General features: G+C 42.4%; 1 protein-coding gene across 1 annotated transcript in view; it reads left to right on the top strand.

Moving 5' to 3' along the window:
- The window catches only part of LOC113636962 (integrin alpha-X-like), a 33730-nt gene that overhangs the window by 8171 nt on the left and 8015 nt on the right, over positions 1–17544 (top strand). The window contains exons 7-20 of the mRNA XM_027137325.2: positions 1080–1222; positions 4703–4850; positions 4970–5105; positions 5223–5287; positions 5999–6122; positions 6294–6436; positions 6864–7010; positions 7245–7442; positions 7893–8023; positions 8314–8477; positions 11562–11725; positions 11879–11995; positions 12155–12222; positions 15813–15954. Coding sequence (XP_026993126.2) covers positions 1080–1222; positions 4703–4850; positions 4970–5105; positions 5223–5287; positions 5999–6122; positions 6294–6436; positions 6864–7010; positions 7245–7442; positions 7893–8023; positions 8314–8477; positions 11562–11725; positions 11879–11995; positions 12155–12222; positions 15813–15954 — 1890 coding nt within the window. The remainder of the gene's footprint in view (positions 1–1079; positions 1223–4702; positions 4851–4969; positions 5106–5222; positions 5288–5998; positions 6123–6293; positions 6437–6863; positions 7011–7244; positions 7443–7892; positions 8024–8313; positions 8478–11561; positions 11726–11878; positions 11996–12154; positions 12223–15812; positions 15955–17544) is intronic.

The following is a 17544-nucleotide window of genomic DNA, read 5'->3' as shown; positions in this document are numbered from 1 at the left end:
GTGGCCTCAAATTAATTCTATATTTTCACTCTAAGATGTAAAAAATAATAGCTTTATAATGTGATGCATTGTGTGCACCAAAACAAACAGACATCGCAGCTTACAAGAATTCCAGCTCCAACCTAAAAAAAAAGTGTCACAATTATGCCTATTTGATGGTAATTTGGTAACTATGGGCACTTTGACCTCAATGTAATACTCACACACTATCTGAATGTTTTCCCTCATATACACTCTCGTGCAATCCTGTGAACCCTACAAACACGTTCATGAACAAACGTTCATTATATGCGTCTGCATTTTCATATCCATGTTCCACAAAATAAATCGAATTGCATACAGTAAGACGTTTATATGCATTTATACGCAAATCCTGACATCACTAAAGTTTTTTTTTTTTCACTAAAGTGTAAAACATATACAAAATAAAAGCGGGATTATATTTTGTTTAACTGTTCTTATTATCTCTCCATGTCTTGATTAAAGTTTTGTTGTAAACTGTTGGACTTCACTTCAGTACTGGCATCATTCACACTTTGCAGTCCAAGTGATGCATGCACTGTTCACACTGATACTCACTGTGATGCATGCACTGTTCACACTGATACTCACTGTGATGCATGCACTGTTCACACTGATGCTCACTGATAACTCATGAGAGTAGTGCAGTGGAGAGTAAAAAATCCCTGCCAGAAATAATAAACTGCATCTCACCTGACACTCAGGAATAACTGACACAAGCACCATCATGTACTAGTGCTTTAATCACTAAGCACTTCAGCTCCTTGTTCTTTTTCATTATTGAACCCACACAAGGGATATGGTGCACGGTATGTGAGAGAGGCTCAGACAGACGTGAAGCTTCTGTGTTATTCTGTCAGATCTAGAGGAAGGAAGTGAAGCCTAACAGGTCAGGCTCTGTTACCAGGACACGCATCTATCAGCAAAACATTAATCAATACATGGAGAGATAATAGTAATATTATAGAGAGGAACAAGTTAATGTTTAAATACTGTGTGTGTGTGTGTGTGTGTGTGTGTGTGTGTGTGTGTGTGTGTGTGTGTGTGTGTGTTTGTAGTTTGCTGCTGTTCAGTTTTCTTTCAGCTTCGAGACAGTTTTCACCTTTAAAGATTATGTTAACAATGAGGCAAAGAAGAAACTTGATGAAGAAAAACACATGAAGTCACTCACAAACACACACGGTGCCATCAGATACGTCCTGTAAGTATATCTACTGTATATAAACAAACAGTATAGAAACATATAGGGACACACAGCATTATCTGTCATAAACATTTTAATGTACTATAAATATTTATTGTTCAGAAGGTGTGTAAGGTCTGAAGTTCCAGCAGTAACAAACATCAGGTTTACATTTACATTTACAGCATGTGACAGACCCCTTATCCAGAGTGACGTACATAAGAGCTTAAATCTCTAACATTGAATACATTAATGCTGGTTCACTAGGTTACATACTTAAGATACCATGAGTTTAAAACATTTGTTCAAAGTTACAATGAAAAAGTGTCAAAGATTCTTTTTTTTTTTAATGCAAGAGATAAGGAAAGAAGTGCTAGATGAAGTGTTTCCTGTATAAGTAGGTCTTCAAACGCTGCTTGAAAATAGCCAGTGACTCAGCTGTCCGGACCTCTAGGGGAAGTTCATGTCACCACCTTGGTGCAGAAAAGAGAAGAGTCTTGTAGTAAACTGTACTTACCCTGAGAGATGGTGGAACCATTCGAGCAGTGCTGGTAGATCGGAGGTTGTGAGGTGCAGTGCGAGGAATGATGAGGGCTTTGAGGTAAGAGGGAGCTGGTCCATTTTTGGCTTTGTAGGCCAGCATCAGAGTTTTGAATTGGATGCGTGCAGCTACCAGAAGCCAGTGGAGGGATCGCAGCAGCGGGGGGGTATGGGAGAACTTTGGCAGGTTGAAAACAAGCCGGGCAGCTGCATTTTGGATCATTTACAGAGGACGGATTGCGTCCATATGTAGACCTGCCAGCAGTGCATTGCAGTAATCCAGTCTATAAATGACAAGAGACTGAACAAGTACCTGAGCAGTCTGTGTGGACAAAAATGGCCAAATCCTTCTAATGTTGTAGAGAAGAAACCGACATGAGCGAGTCACATTAGCAACATGAGAGGAAAAGGACAGTTGTGTCCATGGTTACCCCAAGGTTGTGTGCTGTGGCTGAAGGGGGGAGCACATTGTTGGGCAAGGATATAGCAAGATCATGACCTGGGGATGAATCACCTGATGATCAGCAGTTCAGTTTTGCTAGGATTGAGCTTTAACTGATGAGCAGTCATCCATGATGACATTTCTCCCAGACATGCTGAGATCCGGTCAGAAGCTGTGGTATCTGAGGGGGGGGAAAGAGAAGATAAGTTGTGTATCATCAGCATAGCAGTGGTAAGAGAACCCATGTGATGAAATAACTTCACCAAGAGAGTGAGTATACAAGGAAAAAAGAAGAGGACCAAGTACTGAGCCCTGTGGGACACCAGTGGAGAGTCTGTGTGGAACAGATGTCACTCCCCTCCATGTTACCTGATATGAGCATCCTTCCAGGTAGGAGGCAAACCATTCCCAAGCTGATCCGCAAATCCCAAGACTCTTGAGGGAGGATAAGAGAGTCTTGTGGTTGACCGTATCAAACGCTGCTGAAAGGTCAAGGAGAATGAGGACAGATGATAGTTTGGCTGATCTAGCAGTATGTAGCTTCTCAGAGACATCCAAAAGGGCTGTCTCTGTAGAGTGAGCTGCTTTAAAGCCAGACTGTTGGGGTCTTGGAGGTTGTTCTGTGAGAGATAGACAGACAGTTGATTATAGACAATGTGTTCAAGAATTTTTGAAAGAAAGTTGTAAAATCTCTTCTGCTGCCACAGTTGAGAAATGTGACAACGAAGGTGTAGGAGACTCCATACTCTGAGATGTAAGTGCAGTCGGGGCTGAAGTGAAGGTCCGGCAGATTTCCTCAATCTTCTCCTGGTAGAAAGAAGCAAAGTCTTCTGCAGTCAGGGAGGATGAAGAAGGTGGAGCCGGGGGGTTGAGCAGAGAAGAGATGATGTTGTGGAATTTCCGAGGGTCATGTGAGGAAGCTTCAAGCTTTTCCTTGTAGAAGGAAGTCTTGGCAGAAGTCACATCTGAGGAGAACTTGACAAGAAGTGTTCGGTAAAAATCAAGATCTGCATCAAGTTGTGATTTCTTCCACTTTCTCTCTGATGATCTTAGCTCTCTTCGATTGTTGCGCAGCACATCTGAAAGCCAAGGAGCAGAAGAAGAAGTTTTCTTGGGTTTAGTGAACATAGGGCAGAGGAAGTCCATAGTTGAGGAAAGATATGAGAGGAAAGTATCTGTGGCTGAGTCCAAGGGTAGTGAGGAAAAAGACTCAGTATCAGGAAGGGAAGAAAGAGTGCCAGAAGCTACAGATGAAGGGGAGACAGAGTGAAGGTTGCGGCGAGTAAGAGCGAGGGGGTGAGAGGTAGTTTTAGGTAAGATAGGTAGAGTGATGGTGAAGGATACCAGGTGATGATCAGAGACGTGGAGTGGGGTAGCAGTAACGTCTGTAGCTGGAGAAGGACGGGTGAAAACCAGGTCCAGGACATTGCCTCCTTTGTGTGTGGGGACGTAGCTGTTGAGTGTGAGGGTGAATGAGTCGAGAAGAGACAGGAGGGAAGAAGAATGTAGCTTGTCAGAGGGGAGGTTGAAGTCACCAAGCACTGTCAGTGCAGTGCAGTTATATGAATGCACTAAGTTACTGCTTCTGTAGTAACAGCTTATACACAACATGTAAGGCAGAGTCACACAGGAACAACACAAACATACACAGGACCAAGGCTTGATATCATCAAGACCACAGACTAAACAGAGTGTATAGTGAAAAGAGAACATGTGAAAGATTACATAAAGTTTACATGGTTCCTTGGTACCATGAATAGATTTTTCTTATTAACATGAAGAGAGAGAATAAAGAGAGGGAGGTGACAATATGACAATAATAAATAAAAAGGATTACTTAAAACTGCAAGATCTGTTATTCCTATATTTGGGTAAGCAAATATGAACTTAAACATATATTAGAACCTGAAATATTTACAATAAAAATATTTTGACATAGGTGTTTAACAAACACATATAAACATACACTATAACCACACACTGTTGTGCTAGGCACATGCACCAAAGATGCCTTCAGATATAATGAAAGTAAAAAGGTCTTAATTCCAATATCTGCTATAAAAAAGTGTTTCAGTGAACTTTAGAATGCACCAAGGGTCAGATGTAAAAATGGTGTAGTTGTACATGGCAGTTAGTTGGTAAACCTGCCGTGGCTCTTCTGGACATTCATGCATGGTTTTCAGAGAAGAAAGACAGTCTTCATGGTGTTTTGTCTGAAAGGTTTATGTAATCAGTTCATTTTTAATAGATAATGGGTAAATAGTTCATTTTACATTTTTCTGTAATTGATTTGTTGGAAAAGTAATGTTTGAAAAACCAAAGTGTTTTTACTGACTCGATAATGTACAAGTCATACAATAAACATCTAAAATAAAAAATTAAACATAAACATGAAAGTTAACATAGACTGTATTATAATGAATGAATCTGTCCTGATCAGATTCATGTAGTTTAAAGAATATCTGTGGAGTGTTTTAGTGAAAATGTAGATGTGGTATTTTGTGTTTATTTTCCAGTAAAGAACTGTTTGATAACTCGGAGTCTGGTGCAGATCCTGAGGCTACTAAAGCCCTGGTCATCATCACAGACGGAAGTCCTACTGATATCTCAAATGGTGAGATACAGCGCTGTGAGTCACGTGGCATCACTCGCTTTGTTATCGGGGTGAGTTCACTAATGGCCACGCACCACTCTTCCATCTGTCCATCAATCCATCAGTTATTCATCATGTCTCCATTTCCTCAAAGATCCAGTGCTTTACTGACATAGTTTTACTTCATTAGGTGGGAGCTGTAAGTCTTGAGAATCTGAAAAGTCTTGGCTCAAAGCCAAATGACAACTATATCTTCATGATTAAAGACTATGATGGACTAAAAGGACTTTTGGATAAATTGCAAAATAAGATCTACGCCATCGAGGGTAATATCAACTCTGAATAAGAGATAAACTCTTAAGTGCCATGAAAGTGTTTTGTGTAAAAAGATGTAAATTAAAGTTGTAAATGTCACTAAAGAATAATGGAGTTTTTGTCTTCAGGAGCCAAGGGCAGGAAATTTAGGAAAGAGGTGTCTCAGAGTGGATTCAGTGCTGCCAGTGATAAGGTACTCATAAAACACCAGACAAACATCTAAACAAACACCCTTCACCACAGATACCAACTCCATGTGGTGTTTGAGGACAACAACCTCCTCATCAATACAACATTTATCAGACTGTATATATATAATCACACCCCCAGTGTCACCCAGATGAGGATGAGGTTATATAATCACACCCCCAGTGTCACCCAGATGAGGATGAGGTTATATAATCACACCCCCAGTGTCACCCAGATGAGGATGAGGTTATATAATCACACCCCCAGTGTCACCCAGATAAGGATGAGGTTCCCCTTTGAGTCTGGTTCCTCTCAAGGTTCCTTCCTTTACCATCTAAGGGAGTTTTTCCTCCCTACAGTCACCTGAGTCACATCAGACTTGTTCACTGGCCATAAATACATACACATTTAAATATATCTAATATTAATCTTGAATCTTGAACATCTGCCACAGTACAGACTGTTTAATCTTTACGTTCTGTAAAGCTGCTTCGAGACAATGTCCATTGTTAAAAGCACTTAAAAACACTAAACTGTAAAAGTGCAGGGGTCATAAACAGAAGGAAACTAACTCTGCATATCAGCAGCACACCTACAGCACAGAGAGTCTGAATGAACTGCAGTGAGCTTCAGGTGTATTTTAGTCTTAGTCAGTAATCTAAAATTTACCTAAACACAAACGATTAAACTCACCTTTCTATATTCTCTGTTCCAGGACAGTCTCATTCTGGGAGCAGTTGGAGGTAATGATTGGAGTGGAGCACTGTATGAGGTGCAAGGAACCAGGAACGATGAAAAGGAATTCAAAGGTTTCCAGTTCAATCCGGATTCATACAACGGTACATTGTGTGATGTTATGACTGTACATGTGGGCTGTGCAGGTCAAACACAGAACCTCAGCAACTAAGCTCTCTCTGTGTGTGTGTGTGTGTGTGTGTGTGTGTGTGTGTGTGTGTGTGTGTGTGTGTGTGTGTGTGTGTGTGTGTGTGTGTGTGTGTTTGCGTGCTCAGGTTACGCTGTGGTGGTTGGACAGAGAGACAGCGTTTCTCTTGTGTTCTCTGGAGCACCAAGATCTAATCACAGGGGTCAGGTGACTCTGTTTAAAAAGATGTCTAATGAGTGGGTGGCTTTGAGGAACATTTCTGGTGAACAAGTAAGAATAGCATCAGTATTTTTACATTATTCATATTTACATTTCAACATGCTTTTGGGAACTAAAGAGCTCTGGTGTGTTTGTCGCTTTCCTAAATGACAAGTACACAGAACTGAATGAGTTTGAGGTTTCTTTCTGACTCAACTGAAGAACCTGTTGGCTGGACCTGATCTGTTCAGATTGTAGTATAACGTTTAGATTTTTCTCTATAAATATGAGCTTATTCAAAGATATGGTGCAAGGACTCACTGGTTCATGGGCATAAACACCATAATTCTGATAAAGACCTCAGACATGCACCACAACTAAACAGTAGACCTAAGATAACCTGACATGAACCTCACACAGCTACATGGCAGGTTCTCTGTGGTAATAAAATCACAGTACAGGAGAACATGTGATACATTATTGAATGTTGGCTCTGCAGATCGGCTCTTATTTCGGAGGATCGTTGTGTTTGTTAGACCTGGATTCAGACAACAACACTGACTTCCTTGTGGTTGGAGCCCCACTGTATTATAATCATCATCCACAGTTAGAGGGACGGGTTTACATCTACAATCTCACACAGAAGGTAAATACACACAGACACACACGGGTCAGTAACTGTGTGTTACTGAAGCAGTATAATCCCATGAGACCTCAGCACATTGTACACGTTGGTTTATCGACTTATTATCAAATCCTCCAGTTTATTTAGACAATTAAAAATATACTGTTTATGTATTTAATGAATTTACAAAAATGTTTGTGTGTGTGTGTGTGTGTGTGTGTGTGTGTGTGTGTGTGTGTGTGTGTGTGTGTGTAGCTGGAAATGAAGACGGTGTTGGAGGTGTCTGGATCACCTCAGGGTCGGTTTGGGATGACTCTAGCTGCTGTAGCAGATCTAAATGGAGACCAGAAGCAGGATTTAGCTGTTGGAGCTCCACTGGAAGATAATCACAAAGGAGCCATTTACATTTACCTTGGCGACCCTGAACATGGCATCCGCAGCCAGTACAGCCAGGTATATCTCTAAACATCTGCCCCAGTACAGCCAGGTATATCTCTAAACATCTACCCCAGTACAGCCAGGTATATCTCTAAACATCTGCCCCAGTACAGCCAGGTATATCTCTAAACATCTACCCCAGTACAGCCAGGTATATCTCTAAACATCTGCCCCAGTACAGCCAGGTATATCTCTAAACATCTACCCCAGTACAGCTAGTTACATCTCTAAACATCTGACCCAGTACAGCCAGGTATATCTCTAAACATCTGCATCCAGTACAGCCAGGTATATCTCTAAACATCTGCATCCAGTACAGCCAGGTATATCTCTAAACATCTGCCCCAGTACAGCCAGGTATATCTCTAAACATCTGCATCCAGTACAGCCAGGTACATCTCTAAACATCTGCCCCAGTACAGTCTGTGTCTGTGTGTGTGTGTGTGTGTGTGTGTGTGTCTGTAGAAAATTGTGGCAAGCTCTCTCTCTATGAAGCTTCGACATTTCGGTCTGGCGATTGACGGTGTGATGGACATGGGACAGGATGGTCTGACGGACATCGCTGTTGGAGCAAAAGGAACCGTTTTACTCTTGAAGTATGAATTCCTTCCAGAGTAATTAAATATACAGACAGTTCTATATTAAAGTTTCGTGTAGTGAGGACATGAACTTGAGAGTTACACACGTAGTGTGCAGGTCATCAGTGATCCTGACCTTGAACTTAAGTGATATTCTTGCGTGCTATTGGTCAGAAACAGGAGCAGTGTTACGTGTCAGTCACAGGTGTGAAATATATACAGGTGATTTTCTCTTAATCAGCTGCATAATGCAACTAACACGTTAATGTAGCTTTTGGAATAACTGAAGCTATTTGATGTTGTCTCAGATCTCGGCCGGTTGTGTCCGTCTCAGCGAAGTTCAGTTTCTCTCCATCTGAAATAAACCTCACTCACTTCGACTGCCTCAACAACCTGGAAAATCCCACTGACAAAAATAAAGTCATCACCCTGAACACCTGCTTTATTATGACTGAGAACACCAACAGCAAAGGTATGATCACCTGGAACACAGGTACCCATGGTAACACAAACACACAACATACACACAATGTACACATAATATGCACACAATATACACACAATATACACACAATATACACACAGCATAAACACAACATACACACAATATACACACAGCATAAACACAATATACACACAGCATAAACACAATATATACACAATATACACACAGCATAAACACAATATACACACAGCATAAACACAACATACACACAATATACACACAGCATAAACACAATATATACACAATATACACACAGCATAAACACAATATACACACAACATACACACAATATACACACAATCATGGGCGGAAATTTCATTTAACAGTAGGGGGGACGATAAATATAAAATTTCTCATGAGCAATTTTTGAAGGGGGGACACAAATAATAGTTTAATTGTACTTATAAAGATTATTATTGTTGCATGGAGACGCGTCATTATGGGTATTTTCAATTTTTTTTCCCAAAGTAAAACATCATAAAAATAATCACAACAATAAAAACAAGGAATTAAAAAAGGTTTAACATTTTATTTAAAATTAATTAAGACACTTAATAAGCATAGAAATTGATTATACAAAAAAAATACAGTGCGGTCAGTTCGGACGTGGCACAGTGCTCATTTAGTAAATATGCTAAAAGCTAAACAATATGCTAATTGTGGCCGTTAATGTTAAGTTACCATGATGCCAAGTCGTCCTAAATACAACACTGCATGGGAAACGGCTTTGGGTGTTAGTTACAGTGCAGTGAGCAACAAGCTAACGTTAACTAGATAAGGCAGAGTTTAATCGCTATTATAGCAGATTCATGGAAAATTACGTCGGTAATCAGCATTTTTGCCGCAACTAATTTATGACTGAATCTGCATCAACTACATTAAAGAGAATCTCTTTATTTAAAGTGAATAAAATCCCCGACTTAATGGAGTTGAACATTAACTGAGCCGCAGCCGCACACCTGAGTCGTGTGTGTAGAGTAGGTGAGATGTACTGGGGAAGGAGGCAGTGGGTCAAACCACTGTGAGGAAGGGGAGGGGGAACTGTGGGTCAAACCACTGTGAGGAAGGGGAGGGGGCGGGTCAAACCACTGTGAGGAAGGGGAGGGGGAACTGTGGGTCAAACCACTGTGAGGAAGGGGAGGGGGAACTGTGGGTCAAACCACTGTGAGGAAGGGGAGGGGGGGCTGTGGGTCAAACCACTGGGAGGAAGGGAGGGGGAACTGTGGGTCAAACCACTGTGAGGAAGGGGAGGGGGGAACTGTGGGTCAAACCACTGTGAGGAAGGGGAGGGGGAACTGTGGGTCAAACCACTGTGAGGAAGGGGAGGGGGGACTGTGGGTCAAACCACTGTGAGGAAGGGGAGGGGGAACTGTGGGTCAAACCACTGTGGGGAATGGGTGGGGGGAACTGTGGGTCAAACCACTGTGAGGAAGTGGAGGGGGAACAGTGGGTCAAACCGCTGTGAGGGAGGGGAGGGGGCGGGTCAAACCACTGTGAGGAAGGGGAGGGGGCGGGTCAAACCACTGTGAGGAAGGGGAGGTGGAACTGTGGGACAAACCACTGTGAGGAAGGGTAGGGGCGGGTCACACCACTGTGAGGAAGGGGAGGGGGAACTGTGGGTCAAACCACTGTGAGGAAGGGGAGGGGGCGGGTCAAACCACTGTGAGGAAGGGGAGGGGGCGGGTCAAACCACTGTGAGGAAGGGGAGGGGGCGGGTCAAACCACTGTGAGGAAGGGGAGGGGGCGGGTCAAACCACTGTGAGGAAGGGGAGGGGGCGGGTCAAACCAGTTTCTAAATGCATTTTTTCGTTTGGTTTTTTCTACTTACACAATTATTTAGGTATACATACATACATATATTTTTCACAATAGAGAGTGCGATATTTTTTAAATAATTTTTTTGGGGGGGACAATCCTCGGATGGGAGGGGGGGATGTCCCCCCCGTCCCCCCCGGGATTTACGCCCATGCACACAATATACACACAGCATAAACACAATATACACACAGCATACACACAATATACACACAGCATACACACAATATACACACAGCATACACACAATATACACACAGCATACACACAATATACACACAGCATACACACAAAATAAACACAGCATACACACAATATACACACAGCATACACACAATATACACACAGCATACACACAATGTACACACAGCATACACACAATGTACACACAGCATACACACAATGTACACACAGCATACACACAAAATACACACAGCATACACACAATGTACACACAGCATACACACAATGTACACACAGCATACACACAATATACACACAGCATACACACAATGTACACACAGCATACACACAATGTACACACAGCATACACACAAAATACACACAGCATACACACAATATACGCACAACATACACACAATATACACAGAGTATACTTCACACCGGTATGTAGCGTGAGTTTGGTTTAGACGTCCTTACAACAGGAAACAGCCAAAGGCTCCCTCTGGTGGTGAGGTAAATGTAGGGATGCTTGCTTTGTTTCATACAGTATACACACAACATACACTCAATGTAAACACAATATACAAACAACATACACACATTATACACACAACATACACACATTATACACACATTATACACACAATATACACACAGCAGGTTTAGGGTTCACCTAAAACAGATTCGCACAGAATTTGATAATCTTTTTTTATTTTATTTTCATGGGCTATATGGAGCAGCATACAGGGCATTCTGTAAGAAAAAATGGTAGAAATATAGTTTTATTTTGAAACACAGTAATGTTAGATTTAGAATTTAATTTAATTTGTTCCATCAGCAGGGTTACAAGGTTCCACCATAATGCCATGAAAGATGTTCTTTAAAACTGTGCATTTAAGGTAAAAAAGAGAGAAATTAAAAGATGCGAGTAAAAAGTAATTTGATTACATCACTACTATACCTACAACATACCTTAACGTTCCAGCACAGGTGAAGCACACCTAAGTCACTGCTATGATAGCGGTCACTATACCTCTCCTCTCTTACTCTCAGGGGCAGTGAGTAATCTGAACATATCATGGGTGCTCATTGCTGATGCTGTGAGACAGGACAGTCGGGCATTTTTCAATAAGGAAGATAAGACGTCCAGGAATCTAACAAAGTCCATGATGCTGGGCTTGAACATGTCCTGTTCCAGTGACGAGGTCTATATGCAAGTATGTAACATACTGAATCATCATTTCCAACAATGAAGGGGTAAAAGTTGGTGAAGTTACAGACTAAGAGTTATACCTGTGTTAGGAACATTTTATGTCACTGTTTATTTGTTTCTTGTCATAATGTAAGAAAGCCATGTGTCTGTGTTTCAGAGGTGTGTAAGGGACACGGTGTCTCCTGTATTGTTCAGACTCAACTTCAAACAGTCTGATCCTCAGAAGTCCACTTCCATCTTGAACATTGACAGCAAGACCACAGCTTTTGTAGAGGTGAGTCACACCTCTGTCATGAGGAAGATGATTGGCTAAATTAGTCTGTGAGGCTTAAGTATTTTATCTTACCTATGTTTAGTTTATTTAGTATGAGCTTTATTAAAGTGTACTAATTTACACAGATTTCTGATATGAACATGTGTGTGTGTGTTACAGGTTCCCTTTCAGATAAACTGCAAAAACACAAGTTGTGTATCAGACTTGCTGATGGACTTTAACTTCCTGTAAGATGAAAATTATTTCATTTTCATGTGTTGGTACTGAAATGTGTGTCATTTTAAGTTTGGGTCCTAAAGCTGCCACCTACATTTACATCACATTTACAGCATTTGGCAGACACCCTTATCCAGAGCGACGTACATAAGTGCTTAAATCTCTAACATTGAATACATTAATGCTGGTTCACTAGGTTACATACTTAAGATACCATGAGTTTAAAACATTTGTTCAAAGTTACAATGAAAAAGTGTCAAAGGTTTTTTTTTTTAATGCAAAAGATAAGGAAAGAAGTGCTAGTTGAAGTGTTTCCTGAATAAGTAGGTCTTCAATCGCCGCTTGAAAATAGCCAGTGACTCAGCTGTCTGGATCTCTAGGGGAAGTTCATTCCACCACCTTGGTGCGAGAACAGAGAAGAGTCTAGTAGTATACTACTAGGGAGCTGGTCCATTTTTGGCTTTGTAAGCCAGCATCAGTGTTTTGGATCGGATGCGTGCAGCTACCAGAAGCCAGTGGAGGGATCGCAGCAGCGGGGTGGTATGCGAGAACTTTGGCAGGTTGAAAACAAGCCGGGCAGCTGCATTTTGGATCATTTGCAGAGGACGGATTGCGTTCATAGGTAGACCTGCCAGCAGTGCATTGCAGTAATCCAGTCTAGAAATGACAAGAGACTGAACAAGTACCTGAGCAGTCTGTGTGGACAAAAATGGCCGAATCCTTCTAATGTTGTAGAGAAGAAACCGACATGATCGAGTCACATTAGCAACATGAGAGGAAAAGGACAGTTGATTGTCCATGGTTACCCCAAGGTTGCGAGCTGTGGCTGAAGGGGGGAGCACATTGTTGTGCAAGGATATAGCAAGATCTAGCAAGATCATGACCTGGGGATGAATCACCTGCGATGAACAGCAGTTCAGTTTTGCTAGGATTGAGCTTTAACTGATGAGCAGTCATCCATGATGAAATTTCTGCCAGACATGCTGAGATCCGGTCAGAAGCTGTGGAATCTGAGGGTGGGAAAGAGAAGATAAGTTGTGTATCATCAGCATAGCAGTGGTAAGAGAACCCATGTGATGAAATAACTTCCCCAAGAGAGTGAGTATACAGGGAGAAAAGAAGAGAACCAAGTACTGAGCCCTGTGGGATGCCAGTGGAGAGTCTGCGTGGAGCCAATGTCACTCCCCTCCATGTTACCTGATATGAGCGTCCTTCCAGGTAGGAAGCAAACCATTCTAAAGCTGATCCGCAAATCCCAAGACTCTTGTGGGTGGATAAGAGAGTCTTGTGGTTGACCGTATCAAATGCTGCTGAAAGGTCAAGGAGGATAAGGACGGATGACAGTTTGGCTGATCTAGCAGTATGTAGCTTCTCAGTGACATCCAAAAGGGCTGTCTCTGTAGAGTGAGCTGCTTTAAAGCCAGACTGGTTGGGGTCTTGGAGGTTGTTCTGTGAGAGATAGACAGACAGTTGATTATAGACAATGCGTTCAAGAATTTTTGAAAGAAATGAGGGAAGTGATACCGGTCTGTAGTTACTGATGTCTGATGAATCCAGAGCAGGTTTCTTTAGGATGGGAATAACCCTTACTCTCTTGAAAGTAGTTGGTACCTGACCAGATGCTATGGATCTATTGACGATAGTGGAAATGAAGGGCAAAAGGTCTTGTGAGATTGTCTGGAGCATAGTGGTAGGGAGCGGGTCCAATGGGCAGGTGCTAGGATTGCAGGACTGGATGAGTTGTAAAATCTCTTCTGCTGCCACAGTTGAGAAATGTGACAACGAAGGTGTAGGAGACTCCATACTCTGAGATGTAAGTGCAGTCGGGGCTGAAGTGAAGGTCCGGCAGAATTCCTCAATCTTCTCCTGGTAGAAAGAAGCAAAGTCTTCTGCAGTCAGGGAGGATGAAGAAGGTGGAGCCGGGAGGTTGAGCAGAGAAGAGATGATGTTGTGGAATTTCTGAGGGTCATGTGAGGAAGCTTCAAGCTTTTCCTTGTAGAAGGAGGTCTTGGCAGAAGTCACATCTGAGGAGAACTTGACAAGAAGTGTTCGGTAAAAATCAAGATCTGCATCAAGTTGTGATTTCTTCCACTTTCTCTCTGATGATCTTAGCTCTCTTCAATTGTTGCGCAGCACATCTGAAAGCCAAGGAGCAAGAAGTTTTCTTGGGTTTAGTGAACATAGGGCAGAGGAAGTCCATAGTTGAGGAAAGAGATGAGAGGAAAGTATCTATGGCTGAGTCCAAGGGTAGTGAGGAAAAAGACTCAGGATCAGGAAGGGAAGAAAGAGTGCCAGAAGGTTTAGACGAAGGGGACACAGAGCGAAGGTTGCGGCGGGTAACAGCGAGGGGGTGAGAGGTAGTTTTAGGTAGGATAGGTAGAAGTGAGGGATACCAGGTGATGATCAGAGACGTGTAGAGGGGTAGCAGTCATGTCTGTAGCTGGAGAAGGACGGGTGAAAACCAGGTCCAGGACATTGCCTCCTTTGTGTGTGGGGATGTAGCTGTTGAGTGTGAGGGTGAATGAGTAGAGAAGAGACAGGAGGGAAGAAGAATGTAGCTTGTCAGAGGGGAGGTTGAAGTCACCAAGCACTGTCGGGGGGAGCTATCGGAAGGGAAAGCACTAAGCAGTGAGTCCATTTCTTCCAGGAAGTCTCCTAGGGGACCAGGAGGGCGGTAGACAACAATGATAACAAGGTTGATAGGAGAGGTAACTGAAATGGCATGGAATTCAAAAGAAGAGATGGTTAAATGAGAGAAGAGGAGAGGTGTAAAGCACCATCTCCATGACAACAATAAACCTGTACCACCACCCCTGCCTGTTTCTCATGGTGAGTGAGAGAAAGCATAGGCAGAGACTGGAGCATCTGGTGTAATGGTGTTTTGTGGGGATATCCAGGTCTCTGTTAGAGCAAGGAAATCAAAGGAGTAATGGGAAGTTAAAGCAGAGATAAAATCAGCTTTCTTTACAGCAGACTGACAATTCCAGAGCCCACCTACCACCACTGTTTGAGACTTGTTTGAGACACAACAGAGGAGGGTAGATGAGGTTACTGGGATTGTGACCTCTGCTTTGTGGATGAGAGCGTCTGCGAGAGTAGGCCTTGAGTACAGAGATGGGTTTAATGCACATATTTGTAGTCAAACAAGAGTGAGAATTAAGGTATGGTAGAAAATATCAAACAGTACTAGACACTAATGTTAGAGAGAGATTCTGACAAACGGAGAACCTTCCATTTAAATAGGTAAGCCCTGCCCCCCATTCACACCTTAAGGGAGACTGAAACTACTCCTGATTAATCAGCTTAGAGAACAACAAAAACCAACACTATAAAATCAACAATGCTATAGAATATAACACAATTCAAATCACACTACTCTAGAACAAAGTGAGTTAAGCAGATAGTATACAAAAGACAGGAACCTACTTTACCACCTCACATTATCCCTTCTAGTCATTTCTTGGTAGTTTTGTGTTCATACAGTGTTTTGTGTGTGTGTGTGTGTGTGTGTGTGTGTGTGTGTGTGTGTGTGTGTGTGTGTGTGTGTGTGTGTGTGTGTGTGTGTGTGTGTGTGTGTGTGTGTGTGTGTGTGTGTGTTTAGGGACAGCACATTGCTGGTGGTGGACCAAGCATCTTTTATCATCCGTGTGACTTTAACGAATAAAGGAGATGACTCCTTCAACACCAGTTTGGTTCTGCTCTACCCTCCTGGATTATCTCTCTCAATGTTCAAGACCATTAAGGTTTTTACTCAAATGTTATTTATCATTATATTAATCAAACTCATTAAAATATCTGACTGTTGTCTTGTTCTGACTGACTCTGATTGTGTCTCTGACTCTCTGACTGACTCTGGTTGTGTCTCTGACTCTGTGAATGTGACTAACTGATACTCTAACTTTGAGATTTTGACTCTGTTTTTGACTCATATTGTGACTCTGTCTGTGATTGTGACTCTGTCTGTGATTGTGACTCTGTCTCTGATTGTGACTCTGTCTCTGATTGTGACTCTGTCTCTCTGACTGTCTCTGATTTTGACTCTGTCTCTGATTGTGACCCTCTCTCTCTGACTGTCTCTGATTGTAACTGTCTCTCTGACTGTCTTTGATTGTGACTCTGTCTCTCTGACTGTCTCTGATTGTGACTCTGTCTCTGATTGTGACTCTGTCTCTCTGACTGCCTCTGATTGTGACTTTGTCTCTGATTGTGACTCTGTCTCTCTGACTGTCTCTGATTGTGACTCTGTCTCTGATTGTGACTCTGTCTCTCTGACTGTCTCTGATTGTGACTCCGTCTCTCTGACTGTCTCTGATTGTGACTCTGTCTCTGATTGTGACCCTGTCTCTCTGACTGTCTCTGATTCTGACTCTGTCTCTCTGACTGTCTCTGATTCTGACTCTGTCTCTCTGACTGTCTCTGATTGTGACTCTGTCTCTCTGACTGTCTCTGATTGTGACTCTGTCTCTGATTGTGACTCTGTCTCTCTGACTGTCTCTGATTGTGACCCTGTCTCTGATTGTGACTCTGTCTCTCTGACTGTCTGTGATTGTGACTCTGTCTCTCTGACTGTCTTTGATTGTGACTCTGTCTCTCTGACTGTCTCTGATTCTGACTCTGTCTCTCTGACTGTCTCTGATTGTGACTCTGTCTCTCTGACTGTCTCTGATTGTGACTCTGTCTCTGATTGTGACTCTGTCTTTCTGACTGTCTCTGATTTTGACTCTGTTTCTCTGACTGTCTCTGATTGTGACTCTGTCTCTCTGACTGTCTCTGATTGTGACTCTGTCTCTCTGACTGTCTCTGATTGTGACTCTGTCTCTGATTTTGACTCTGTCTCTCTGACTGTCTCTGATTCTGACTCTGTTTCTCTGACTGTCTCTGATTGTGACTCTGTCTCTGACTGTCTCTTATTCTGACTCTGTCTCTCTGACTGTCTCTGATTGTGACTCTGTCTGTGATTGTGACTCTGACTCAGATTGTGACTCTCTCTCTCTGATTGTGACTCTGTCTCTCTGACTGTCTCTGATTGTGACTCTGTCTCTCTGACTGTCTCTGATTGTGACTCTGACTCTCTGACTGTCTCTGATTGTGACTCTGACTCTCTGACTGTCTCTGATTGTGACTCTGTCTCTCTGACTGTCTCTGATTGTGACTGTCTCTCTGACTGTCTCTGATTGTGACTCTGTCTCTCTGACTGTCTCTGATTGTGACTCTGTCTCTCTGACTGTCTCTGATTCTGACTCTGTCTCTCTGACTGTCTCTGATTGTGACTCTGTCTGTGATTGTGACTCTGACTCAGATTGTGACTCTGACTCAGATTGTGACTCTCTCTC

Source organism: Tachysurus fulvidraco, chromosome 18, assembly GCF_022655615.1.
Source record: "Tachysurus fulvidraco isolate hzauxx_2018 chromosome 18, HZAU_PFXX_2.0, whole genome shotgun sequence".
NCBI classification, from domain to species: Eukaryota; Metazoa; Chordata; class Actinopteri; order Siluriformes; family Bagridae; genus Tachysurus; species Tachysurus fulvidraco.
Note: the sequence above shows the minus strand (reverse complement) of the source record. Positions and strands in the feature narration are given on the sequence as shown.